At 38.1% G+C, this 13,670-nt stretch overlaps 1 protein-coding gene across 3 annotated transcripts in view; it reads left to right on the top strand.

Moving 5' to 3' along the window:
* The window catches only part of LOC311593606 (coiled-coil domain-containing protein 7-like), a 53,121-nt gene that overhangs the window by 18,028 nt on the left and 21,423 nt on the right, over positions 1–13,670 (top strand). For all 3 annotated transcript variants that reach the window (XM_084774951.1, XM_084774950.1, XM_084774949.1), the window contains exons 5-10: positions 1,083–1,103; positions 1,362–1,394; positions 2,026–2,171; positions 5,537–5,598; positions 7,074–7,130; positions 12,019–12,094. In XM_084774951.1, the coding sequence (XP_084631077.1) occupies positions 1,083–1,103; positions 1,362–1,394; positions 2,026–2,171; positions 5,537–5,598; positions 7,074–7,130; positions 12,019–12,094 (395 nt within the window). The remainder of the gene's footprint in view (positions 1–1,082; positions 1,104–1,361; positions 1,395–2,025; positions 2,172–5,536; positions 5,599–7,073; positions 7,131–12,018; positions 12,095–13,670) is intronic.

Genomic DNA, 13,670 nt, shown 5'->3' with positions numbered 1-13,670 from the left:
CAACAATATAAAAGTAATTAACATAAACATGTAATCCTGTCTTCAGGAAGATTTTCTTCATATAGTTGTTTTAAGCTCCAGCTCCATTAAGCACAATTTAGCTCAACTCAAACTTTAGCATAAAGAACAGTCACTTAAAGTCATCAGCTGATGGCTAGCCCCACTAAATATCTGATTCAATGGCCTAGAGTGGAAAGGAAGAAGTTAAAATATCTTTATTTGCAGATGATAAGATTCTCTCTATAAAAGAACAAATACACTCCACCAAAAACCTCTACTCATAAACATATTAAGTAAAATAAATAAACACAAAATTTAGACACAAAAGTAAATAGCCTTCTTATACACAAATGACAAACATACATAGAAAGAAAACAGGAAAACAATATTTACAATCACCTCAAAAATACCTTTAAAAATGTCTTGGAATAAATCAGGAAGTTTCTATACTAACATAACAAGAAAGTTATAAATAAAGTATTTTTTCAAATATTCTTCTAGAAATATCAAGTAGGCAGATTATGGCACTGTGGGGAAATCTCTGCTGTAGGCCTCAGATGTTAGCTGATGCATTCTGAACCTTTCAGCTGATGGGACCTATGGATTTGGTTATACATTGGAAACTGATCAATCTAATAGTTACAAGAATACAAAGTCACACAGAGGCTGACAACCAATGACTACTTGGAAGCTAAGATAGTACAGGATGATTTTCCTTTGAAATCGCACATCTCCACCATTGTTTGTGTTTCAGTAAGTTAACCACACCTTGTAAGACATACAACACAGGTGTGGCTCTCTTCTGGAAACCTCATCTCACAAACAAAATATTAGATGTGAGTAAGTTGGGAGTTTACAAATACAATACTGTAGAGTGAAAAATCTATTATTTCTTCTAGAAGTAGTTTGTATATACAAAATGAACTAAACACCATAACTATGAAATTATTATAGCTTTTGAACTATAGATTTGTAGTTATTTTATCAATATAAATCATAATTTTATCAAATTTATTTGAAATTGAAAAAGTTGCATGACACTTATCATCTTTAAATATACTAACTTAAATTTTGTTTTCTAGATTTTGGAGTCTCTTTTTAAGGTATGTGCTTCAATTCATTGCAGCTTAAATTAGCTAAAACTAAAGAGAAAGATGCATAGTAAGCAAAGATGTCCTAGGTTTTGGAATTGCAGCATTTCATGGTTGCTGCTAGATGTTTTTAAGTTTTTCTTTGCAGTTGTATGTTCACTGGCCCCATTCTGAACCCTGTGTGATGTGTGAGTCAGAAATAGTGCTTGGCAGATTCAGAGTTACAGACAGATGTATTAACTCTATCATTTCTGTTCCTTTTTAATGAAGTGGTTTCAACAACAACTCAACCAAATGGAAGAGGTAAATATAACATTTCTTAACTCTTGATTACTTAGTAAGTATTTGACCCATTTGAAAATCAGTCTAAAGTATGTATAAGTCAAATGTTTCAAATACCATTGATTGTAAAGTAACACTTTGATTTACGTTGAAAAATAATTAGTTGGTAGCAAAAATGTTTATCAGTAATTTGCAAATACGTTTTCTGAATTAATCCAGTAAAGAACAAGATTTATCCGATTATTCTTTCTCCTAAAAAAATAATGAAAAATTCACTCACTTTCTTTTTCTAATTTGCATTAAAGTCATGAGAATTTGTCAATTTTTCCTTAGAAAAATTTAGTGAAACAATTAATTTAGAATTGTTCTTGTAAATATTTGGAGTTGCATTTGTTGTTACTGGCCTTACTTAAAATTTTTATACAGCAAAATAATAAATACCAGCTTGACATGTAAATATCCTGAGTAAGTTGCAGTTCTGTTGATAGCTAAGTGCCCTTCACTATATTTTAATAATTATATTAGTGTTTGGCGATAGTCATATATAAGACTAAGTAAAAGCTATTCATATTTGATAAAAGTAATAATGAAATGTTTTTGAGGCATGAGATCAAAATGAATCTTCAGTAACTGGTCAATTTTGTTTCTTTAGATAGGTAAAGACCAAAATATTTCAGAAAGAGATCTTCCATCAGATGATAAATCAGTCAATTTAAGCATTGCACAAATAGCAAAGCTAATTCATAAAGTTGAAGATCTGAAAACTCGCCTAAAGGGCTCCTTACTGCCTAAACGCATGTAAGTGAATTATAAGGACTAATTAAAATCAGTAATTAGCATTGGATGCAAGCTAACTCAATGTTACTGATTTACAAAGAACTACTAAATGATATCTAAATGTTTAGTTGCTTTTTTCTGATTTAAGGTTTTAATAGTCTGAGATGATAATATTCAGTACAGTGGACATTAGCCACATGTGGGTATTCAAATTCAATTTAGTAAAACAAATTGCCTTCTGGATCACACTAAACATATTTTAAACACTAAACAAATATACAAAGCTAACATTTAAAACTTTTGTTTATCTTTAAAATATTTGGATTATAAACATGCTTCTGAATGCTTTCCAAATATTTTTAAATTGAAATAGAATTATATCACATCCTCTTCTTTCTCCCTCCAAATCCTCTCAGGTGCCCTTCCATGCCCTCCTTGAGTTATTAACCTCTTTTTCTGTATTGTTGTTACATACATACATACATACATACATACATACATACATACATACATATGTGTGTATATGTATGCACAGATATATATTTACAGTGTACTGAGTTTATTTTTGTTGCTTGTGTATATATAGATTCAGGACTGACCATTTCTCACTGGATAGCTAATCAAGGGGGCTCATCTCTGAGACAGGCTAATTCTTCTCCCTGCAGCCAATAATTGTCATAATTCTTTGTTTAGGGGTGGGACCCTGCAAAAATTTCCACCTTCCACATTAACATGTTCATGTTACTGCCATTGTTCTCCACCCTTGTTTATACAACCTTTTCTAGGAGGCACTGTTTCACAGTAGACTTCCTGGTATTTTGATCTTACAATCTTTCCATTCCCTTTTCTGAGATGTTCTTTGAGAAAGAGATTTAGGAGCCATGATGTGGTCTCTGAGTGTCTGGAGTCTTCTCAGGAGTGGTCTCAAGAGTGCTATGCCTCACCTGTGTTATGGCTTTGGGCAGGGGTCATCTTGGGCCTGGTCTGCCTCCCCTGGCCTGTGTGGCACTGGCCTGGTGGTCACCTTAGGCTCATTTCTCACTCAGACTGCCCACATGGCCCCAAGCTAGTCTCCAGCTCATTCCTCCTGGACTTGAACATAGTATAGTAACACTGGTGGTCATCTCAGGTTAACTCCCTGTCTGGGCCCCCTGGGGACAAACTAGTAGTGATCTCAGTTTTGCTTCTTTTTTAAACTTTTTTAAAAAATAAAATATTTTAATTTTAATTTATGTGTGTTGGTGTGAGGGTGCTGGATCTTGGACTTACAGACAGTTGTGAGTTGCCATGTGGGTACTAGGAATTGAACCCGGGTCCTTTACAAAGATCAGACAGTGTTCTTAACCACTGAGCCATCTCTCCAGCCCCTCAGTTTTGGCTTGGTCAAGGAGTGTTAGGCTACTAATCATTCAGATGTTCCCAGATCAAACACTGAGCATACACATAGCCGCTCTCCTTTCTGCCACCTACTGATGCACATGCAACATGGCAGCCATACTTGTAATGCCTCTGCGGGGCAGGGGTAGACTGTCTCTTAAAGTCCATTACCTCACTAGTGGGGCTCATTGTCACAATGCAGCATCACTTCCTGATAGGTAGATTGGTAAGTAGGTAAGTGGAAAGATAGATGATAGATAGACAGATAGATAGATGATAGATAGATAGATAATAGATGATTGATAGATGATAGGTAGATTATTGATAGATGTATATACATACAATTGTATTTATTTTCTATCACTTTAGATAAATATAAAATAATATGATTCCTTAAGGATTTATCAAAAAATCTTGGTATTATTTTTTCCTCATCTGTCTTTCACCTCTGTGTTGGCCTTTCTCCCCTCCTCCCTAGTTGAAGCTCCTCCATATTTTTTTCATTTTCTATTTCATATTACTATTTCCTGCTATTTCTTCTCATTCTACTCACCCCATGCTTATGGTCCCTTTATAAATTCCTGGTTTTAATCATTACTCCATGTTGTATGCTCACATTTGAGGATTTGAATACAGAAGCCACAGATGAGAGAGAATATTGTGTTTCTGGGTCTGGCATGTCAGAAGTTGATCAAGTGAGACCTACTAGAAAAATCTATGTTTGTTTAAAAACTATAAAACCAAGTTTAGAATTATACCTATAACCACTAGTTTTCATCAAGTATATATAAAGCACATTTTTTTGTTTTTTTGAGACAGGGTTTCTCTGTGTAGCCTTGCCTGTCTTGGACTCACTTTGTAGACCAGGCTGGCCTCGAACTCACAGCAATCCACCTGCCTCTTTCTCCTGAATGCTGGGATTAAAGGTGTGCACCACCACCACCCAGCTAAAGCACATTTATATTGTTAAAAGAAAAACTACTCAAAGTTGAAAGAGGATAAGGCTCAGTATGCAATCTCTTGATCTGATTTCTCTGTATTGTTAACTAGTTTACAGGAATGAAGAGAATTTCATTATGTCAGTACTATTAAGAGGCTTCTGTACATGTATTTGAGATCTTTGTTGTTAGGCAGGAATATTTGTAAACAATATATCAGTTTGATTTTTAAAAATAATTAATTTAGTTTTATTTTATGTGCATTAGTGTGGAGGTGTCAGATCCCCTGGAACTGGAGTTACAGACAGTTGTGAGCTGCCAAGCGGGTGATGGGAATTGAACCCGGGTCCTTTGGAAGAGCAGGCAGTGCTCTTAACCACTGAGCCATCCCTCCAGCCCCAAAATTTATTTATTTATTGTACATGAGTGCTTTATCTACAGAAGAGGGCACCAGATCTCATTATAGATGGTTGTGAGCCACCATGTGGTTTCTGGGTATTGAACTCAGGACCTATGGAAGAGCAGTCAGTGCTCTTAACCTTGAGTCATCTCTCCAGCCCCTTTTAGTTTGATATTTAAATTATTCTGTACACAAAGTATTTTTTAGTAACTCCTGGTAGCCTAGTAACTGCTTTAAGAGAAAGGCACTAGTATATGTAAATTTCAGCAGCTAAAGACCCTGGAGCTCAGAGAGGCACAGCAGCTGCCTCCTGGGTACACAGTTACAGGGTTGGAGCAGGTTGTCTCACTCTCAGGCTTGGGCAAGCTAAGATGCACTACACCAAGTGATAATGTATATTATCATTTTCTACTGATTTGTTTTGTTACTCTAGTTCTAAATGTTATTGGTGTGCTTAATTATATTCTTGAATACATAATTTATAAAATTTGTCCTTTATAATGTAGGATGGCTTTATTATTCATTTATCTTAGTAACTATGGATGAATGATAAATGATATGCTAACTTTTATTCCACCAACTTCATATGTCTAGTCTGTAAATTATAGTTACTGGGGCATGTAACTTAACTCTTAATGAAGATATGTTTTATTTATTGGTACTCTTAACAGGGACAAAAAGGCTGTATCAGAATCAATGAAAAGTTATGAAGCTGTGGGAAAGCAAATTGAAGGTAATATTTTATAAATGTTTGAACTGTGTACAGTTTCCTAAGTACATTAACACTTTGATATTTAAAGTATAATTTTTTTAAAGTTTAATTTTTACACTTAAAATTATACAATGACAAATTGAAGACACTGTTCAGTGGGGAGTTTGATATTTCCATACAAGTTTTATTATTGTTTGGATTTGGGAAACATAAAAGATTAATGCCAAGCTGAAGAGATGGCTCAGCAGTTACGATCACTGATTCCTCTTGCAGAGGATCCGGGTTTGATTCCCAACACCTACATGGCAGCTAACAACTCTGTCACTCCAGTTCTGGCAGCGGGAAGCCCATCTTCTGTTATCTGCAGGCATACCGCACTTATGGTGCAGATACATATATGCAAGCAAAACCCTCAAACACACAAAATAAAAATAAATAATCTAAAAATATGAATGCTATTATGATTTGGTTGTTGCTCTCATCAAGTTTGGAGTTTTCAAGGTCACACACATTATAAATCATTTGAACATGCAGTAATACATGATGGTCTGTTAATGTTGTAGTGCGACCACAAATTGGTTTATCTCAGGAAAGTTTTAAACACTGTGCAACCTTAAAAGATGAACAGGATTAAGCGGGTGTAGTGGCGCATGCCTTTAAATCTCAGAACTTGTGAGGCAGAGGCAGGTGGATCACTGTGAGTTCGAGGCCAGCCTGGTCTAGAAAGCGAGTCCAGGACAGCCAAGGTTACACAGAGAGACGCTGTCTCAAAAAAACAGAAAAAGAAAAAAAAAATTAACAGGATTTATTTGAGTGGAGAAGGAAAATATTGGTCATTTGAGATGGTAATAACAAGGGAAAAACCCAGCATTAACTAGAGAATTAAACTGGAGTAATAGAATGTAAAGAGGTCGGCAGCACAAATTTGAAAGAGGTCCTGTTTGTAGGACTGATTGCTAAATCATTTGCACATTTTTAGTATTTAACAGGGAATTGTTAAAGATCTTGTATAGTGAAATGGCAATGCAGATTAACTGTGTAATAAATACAAATTATATCACTAATAAAAGGAAGTGAAATGGACAGTTTAGAAACATATTTACCTGATACAACTGACAAAACTTGGTGACTGAATATGAAAGAAAAGATGATGAGATACTCATGCTACTATCAACAAATAGAAATGAATAGAAGAGGGAAGCATGTAATGGGAGAGTGTGGCACGTTGTGGAGCACCTGCTTATCATACTAAGACCTGGGCTTGATCCACAGTGTCACACAAAAAAGATGTTCCAGTGAGAAAATAATGGATCTGTAAATGGTTCCTTCAGTGACCATAGCCCATGTGCCTGATTGCGAGGGTTTGATATTGGAAGCTGTTATTTCATCTTTCTTTTGAGTGAATCATTAAAATTAAAAATGTAGACTATGAACCCAATTAGTGCATAGAATTTCTATACAGCATGTATAATGGCAGATACTTGTATCTATTTCAGAGTTCATAAAGTCCCATCCAGCGTTAGAGTCTGAAGTTGTTTCTGAAACTGATCGAGGTAAGCAGCTCTTCATTTAAACATTGTCATGCTAACACCTCCTAAAGGTTCCATATCCTTCCCAATTATTGCCATCAACTGATGACCAAGTGTGTACATGTGAGAACATTCTCAATCATACCACAATAGTAAGAAGCCTCTTCATTGTTGATACTTTCAAGAATTTTTGTCTGTTTTATTTGTGTGTGTGTTTGTTTGTTTTAAAGAAAGGGTCTCATGTATCCCATTTTGGCTCCAAAAAACAGCTCAGTGTCCTTGAAGCTCTTTCTGTAGTCTGCGGTACTAGTGATGATTGAAGGAATCTTCATATGCAAGCACCTGCAGGAGGCACATGTTGAGGCTTTTGGTAGCAAAGGCTGTTAGAATTCTCGTGTGTGTGTGTGTGTGTGTGTGTGTGTGTGTGTGTGTGTGTGTGTGTGTGTGTGTCTGTGTGTGTGTCTGTGTGTGTGTGTCTGTGTGTGTGTGTGTGTCTGATTTCTCACCCAAGGGAAACTATAGCAATGGGGTAGTTGTTGGTTAACAATATAGCTTGCGGGGTGATCTGTCAAAGTCCAACTTTGGAGATTTAGGCTCAGTTACACTGGTGACTGACATCTCATTCTCTCTTTGGGGGGGGGGTCAGTCAATGACTGATGTTTCTTTTTCGTGTTCTACACCTAAATTTAAAAAATATTTTAAATTTGGAGACTGAAAGAGGCAGCCAGTAAGTACAGGGAAGAGGAGAGGAGACAGAGTTTTCTCTCTGAGGCTTAGAAAGGCTGCTCTACCACTGAGGAGGAAAACTTAAACTGACCACCTTTTTTCCTGCACTCAGGGCTGCGAAAAGCAGCTTCTAGCCAAAAACTGCAGGGAATTGTAAAAGGTGGCTCTTTGAACTGTGTAGGCCTGTTTGCAGAGATCTTTGGTAGGCTAAAGTATGCCTGCTGGTGGTGAAGCCCTGAGTCTGTTAACTGATTTGCGGATCTACAGGGAATAAGAAACGAGAGAGAGAGAGAGAGAGAGAGAGAGAGAGAGAGAGAGAGAGAGAGAGAGAGAGAGAGAGAGAGAGAGAGAAAACAAGACCATTCTCACACACAAACACTCAAGGGAGAAAATGAATGAGGTGAGTGGCCCCAGCAAACTTTATTGTTCTGGTTACACCTCTTATGCCCTGAGGAAAAGCTCTCTACATCAGAGAAAGGGTCACCTCATAGTCAAATGGACTTACCACAGAGGCAGACTAAACTGTGACAACGGGAGGATTTTTAGTGACTACATACATATTTCATTACTAAGCTAAACATTTCTTTTCTAGTCTTACATTCCAAGATAAAAAGTAAATTTGGAATCATAGTGATTTATACCATAAGCTGACAAGGTATAAAGACTTACAATGAAACACTTCATATTTTTTGACATTAAAGTTTGTACTTAATTTAGACATATCTTGGAAGCCCCGTTATATTCTGGGTTCATGGGAAATTCAAACCAACTTGCCTATATTTACAGTGCACACCAGTATTTGTGATGCTTGTCTGAAGCCACAACGCTGACTCAAGCCTGTCTCCTAGTGAGCCTTCTGGAGGTCCACAAAAGTATTTATTGCTGCTGTAAACTTTCTATCTACTACTTAACTTTTTAACTTCTAAAATTGTTTGAATCAAATCAGGAATTCCATTATCAGGAATTAACTCATCTGAACAGCAGTGCATCTTCATAAAGATCCCATAGGAGGTTTGTTCAATCAGAGTGAGTAAATACCCAGAAAGTGATGGTTCACACCATGCCAGATTTTTGAGAGATGCAGCAGCACAAAAAGAAGGGGTGTCAGAGGCTGGAAGCAATTCTGGGGGTACATCATGGTACAGACCTTGCAAAATACCAGACTATCTTCCTACATGCTTCTGAACTTCCCCAATACAACGGCTCTTGGCAATGATCATAATGATGGTAGCATCAGCATTGAGGCACGCTACCTGTGGACTGTACATGGATTTGGGTTCTATACCTTAGGTTTGCAAGGGCTAGCTGTGACTGTGAGGTCCAGATACTACTGTATTCTGAGCTACTGTTTCCTTAGCAACCTCAGTGAGGATGTACCTGCTTCATCTGAAGCACTGGTGTCTGCATTGCAGATGCTTTCAGACTGTCCCTGAAGCCAGGCCCTTGGATGTAATCACACGTGCAGCAGCAGTTGGACCAGGGCCTTGGGCTGTAAACTTATCTGCTCTTATGTTTGAGTACTGGGCATCCAAGGTGGCCCTGAAGCTTGGGTTGCAATGCAGTGTGCACACAGTGCAGCTCGGGTTCCTGGGGACTTCTCACATGCAAGGATGGTTTTTCTGGCTGCATGTATGAGAGGAGAGAAGTATAGTGTTTTCATATTTTTTTTTTAACCAGGGTTAGAGTTAGGAGGTTATTTTGGTCCCTTTGACTTCTTTAGATTTTTCTCTCTTCAACTTTGGCTTTTCTGAGGTTTGACTATTATTACAATGTTAGGCAAATATTTTGACTTTGTTTTTATTTAGTTATTTTCAGCTTCAGGCCAGTCAAGTGACTCAGCAGGTTAAAGTGTTTACTGCATAAGCTTAGTGCTCTGAGTTCAGTCCCTGGAACCCATGCAATAGTGGAAGTGTTGGACCCTGGAGTCCAATTCAGGAAGGGGGTCGCCGCGAGAGACCACTCAAGTCACACAGGCTGGAGGCATATGTAAAATTTATTACTGACACATCAGAAGCCCCAGTTGTTGATGTGTCAGGGTCCCTCAGCACTCAGGAGGTGAAGGACCCCGAGTAGCTGTTACAGGATAGCTTTAAAAGCTAAAACTGCAAAGCACGTGGGGTTGCTCATCCAGTTAGACCATATGGACATTAGGACATCTGGCACTGGGAAGCTCTTTGTGGGGGCTTGGGTGTGGGTCTCTAGAGCGGTTACTGAAAGCCGTATGGGGACATCTGATATTTGGAAACTTACATGTAACTACTCTGGGAGCTAGGGTGGAACTTTTGAAGTTAGCAGTAACGAGAACTGGGAGAGGCGAGCAAGGCTGGGCAAGCGAACAAGCATCTTGTATTTTATAATTTTACAGTTTCTCATTAGGAGAAAAACAGACTGTACAAAGTCGTGCCTAATTATCTGCACTCAAACCCTGTCACAATCACTCCATAAACACATCATGCATAACAGTACAATGATAACAAAACATTTTAAAGTGATGCATGATTTGGCATCTGTCATTAATTTTAGAAAATGTGTCATCATTATACTTTGCATTGCTCTTTTGTTTGCCCTTTGTTACTGGTTACCACACAGGGCATATATTACATCTTTTCTTAGTTGTTTCCAGATTCTCAGTTACATTTTTATCTCATTTGCTTCTCACTTGGGAAGTTTCCACTGATAGTTTCATGCTCACTGGCTTTTTTCAAGCAAGTTGCTTTAATGGTCTGGAAAATATTCTTAAGAATTACCTAAAAACATGTAGGTTGTTTTCTAAAGAATTACAAGTATTAAATCACATTTTTTATCCCTATAGTTGCCATATAGAGTAGATATATTTATTAGACAACAATAGAACATTACCTGGCTATTATGATTATTAAAAGAGCCCACCTGGCCCTGCAGATCCAAAGCTGCAGGATCTCCATGACACAGGGAAACCACAGGATAACTGAGAGGAGTCCCAGTCAGGATCCAGTACTGATAGTGTATCAGAAGTCAGAGGCATGGGAACAGACCAATGAACCATTGCAATGAACATTTGCAAGTAAAGACACGTGAACAAAAGAGTATACTGTGTTATAGCATACTTCAGCTCCTACAGGATGTTTTTTTTTGTTTTGTTTTGTTTTGTTTTGTTTTTGTTTTTGGGTGAGGTTTTTTTTTATTCTCTTTTTTTGGGGGGGCGGGGTGGAGGTTGTAAGGGTGGAGGACGATGTGAATGGATGGGGAGATGAGTGGGATTGGGGTGCATAGTGAAAATTCACAAAGAATCAGTAAGTTTTTTTTTTTTTTAAAAAAAAGAGCCTACATAGATTAAAACACATAGTGTGATTGGCACAATGCAAGTGATTGCAAAGGAGTAACAGTGATTATTCTGCAATATTTTTTTTTCTTTTTCTTTTACCAAGACAGGGTGTTTTTCTGTAGCCTTGGCTGTCCTGTAACTAGCTCTATAGACCAGGCTAGTCTCAAACTCTCAGAGATTGGCCTGTCTCTGCAGGTGCTAGGATTAAAGGTGTTCACCACCACTGACCTTTTTAAAAAATTATTTATTCATGAAGTTTATGTATTAGTGCTCTATCTTCATACATATCAGAAGAAGGAATCAGATCCCGTTGTAAATGGTTCTGAGCCACCATGTAGTTGCTTAGAACTGAACTCAGGACTTCTGGAAGAGCAGTCAATGCTCATAGCTGCTAAGCATCTCTCCAGCCCTGCATTATTTATTTTTATTTACTTTTTACTTGCTGCCTGTAGCAGTCATAAGACATTCTTTGTTGTACTGTGGTAGAGGGTTAGCATTTCTTTTTACTTAATTATTAGAGTTTCTGCTTATATTATTCAACTGTTCTTATATGTTGCAAGTTTTTCCCTAGGCAACAAATACTGTTAATTGGTTGTTTAAAATTCCTGCCTGATAAAAAGATCTGTCGTATTTGAAATCCTGTGTTGATAATTGCTTATCTCTGCAGACTGTGGTTTTTTTTTTGCATCTAGGTATGTCTTGTATCATAACTATTTTCTACTGAAAGCCAAAGATGATATATAAGATAAAATAAAATAGGATAAATGTGGTTGAAAGTATTATGTCACCTTTTTATGTTCATTTAGTTTTCCCATCCATATCACTGAACTGTATGGTCATATAACTTCAGCCATTACATTACCTTTATATTTTTTGTAATAGAAACTTCTTATTCAGTGACTAATCGGATGAATGTGATGATTAAAATGTTTGAAAATCAGTCAAGTATGTTAAAGAGGTAAGCTTTGAAATAATTATTTCTTATTTTCTACTTATGAAACTGAGCATAGAATAGAAACATTGGGGACATAAGTAAGAAATGAGGCCACCATCAAAAGCTGACCTCTAAGATGTATGTGTGTATGTATTTATGTATGTATGTATGTATGTATGTATGTATGTATGTATGTATGTATGTATGTGTCTTAGTTTGGATTTTATTGCTGTGAAGAGACATCATTACCATGGCAACTTTTTAAACATTTAATTGTGGCTGGCTTACAGCTTCAGAGGTTTAGTCCATTACTGTCATGGTGGAAGCATGGCAGTGTGCAGCAGACATGGTGCTGCAGAAAAGGCTGAACGTCCTACATCTTGATCCGTAGGCAGCAGAAGGGGACTGTGTGCCACAATAGGCATAGCTTGAATATTGCAGACTTCAAAGCCCGCTGCCACAGCGGCACACTTCCTGCAACAAGGCCAGTCCTCCTAATAGTGCTCCTCCCTACAGGCCAAGCATTCAAACCCATGAGTCTAAGGGTGTGAGCTCCTTTCTCCGGGAGGCTGGGCTGACAATCTAGTCACAGAGTTTTCTTCAGTCTTCGGGAGGCTAGCTGAGGAAGGCTCTGTCCTGAGAACCGGTCACTAGGAAGGCCTCCTCGGCAGTGAGGGAGCTTTCTGGTCAGATCCCCTAGTTTGAGGGAGTTCAGGGTAGCCTTGCAGTTAGCAGGGACTGAGACAATGGGAGTCTGTGTCCCTTCCAGCAGGAGAAGGGAGCCTCGGGCTTGTAAAGGGCCAGGTAACCGACTGCACTTGGTTAAAATAAAGACAGCCAAGAGTCGAAGAGCTAGATTTTAATTTACTAAGCTTAATGAAAAGAGAAAGACAAGGACAGGGAGCTACAGGGAGTGAGTCCCCTCCTCCCAGACCTCTGGGATTTTAAACCAAGGGTATCTGAATTGCAGGAGTCACACCCAGGACACCTCATGGAGCTTATCTCCAGGGCAGCTTTGATGTATGTTTTTTCTTTTTCTATTTTTTAAATATATATTTTATTAATTTATTCATATTACATCTCAATTGTTATCCCATCCCTTGTATCCTCCTATTCCTCCCTCCCACTTTCCCCCTACTGTCCTCCCCTATGACTGTGACTGAGGGGGACCTCCTCCCTTTGTATATGCTCATAGAGTATCAAGTCTCTTCTTGGTAGGATGCTATCTTTCCTCTGAGTGCCACCAGGCCTCCCCATCCAGGGGAGGTGGTCAAATATGGGGCACTAGAGTTCATGTGAAAGTCAGTCCCCACTCTCCACTCAACTGTGAAGAACATCCTGTCTATTGGCTAGATCTGGGTAGGGGTTCGAAGTTTACTGCACATATTGTCCTTGGCTGGTGCCATAGGTTGAGCAGGACCCCCAGGCCAAGATCTGCCCATCATAATGTTCTTTTTGTAGGTTTCTAGGACCCTCTGGATCCTTCTATTTCCCCATTCTTCTTTACCTTTCACACCTAGAATCCTAATAGAAAGTCCTAGTATCTATCCAAATCTCCAGCTAAGTGAAGACTTTCAGGGGGCATCTCTGTGGGCTAGTG

Source organism: Acomys minous (genome assembly GCF_964271855.1).
Source record: "Acomys minous genome assembly, chromosome: 3".
NCBI classification, from domain to species: domain Eukaryota; kingdom Metazoa; phylum Chordata; class Mammalia; order Rodentia; family Muridae; genus Acomys; species Acomys minous.
The sequence above is the reverse complement of the archived record's forward strand: the minus strand, read 5'-3'. Positions and strand labels throughout refer to the sequence as shown.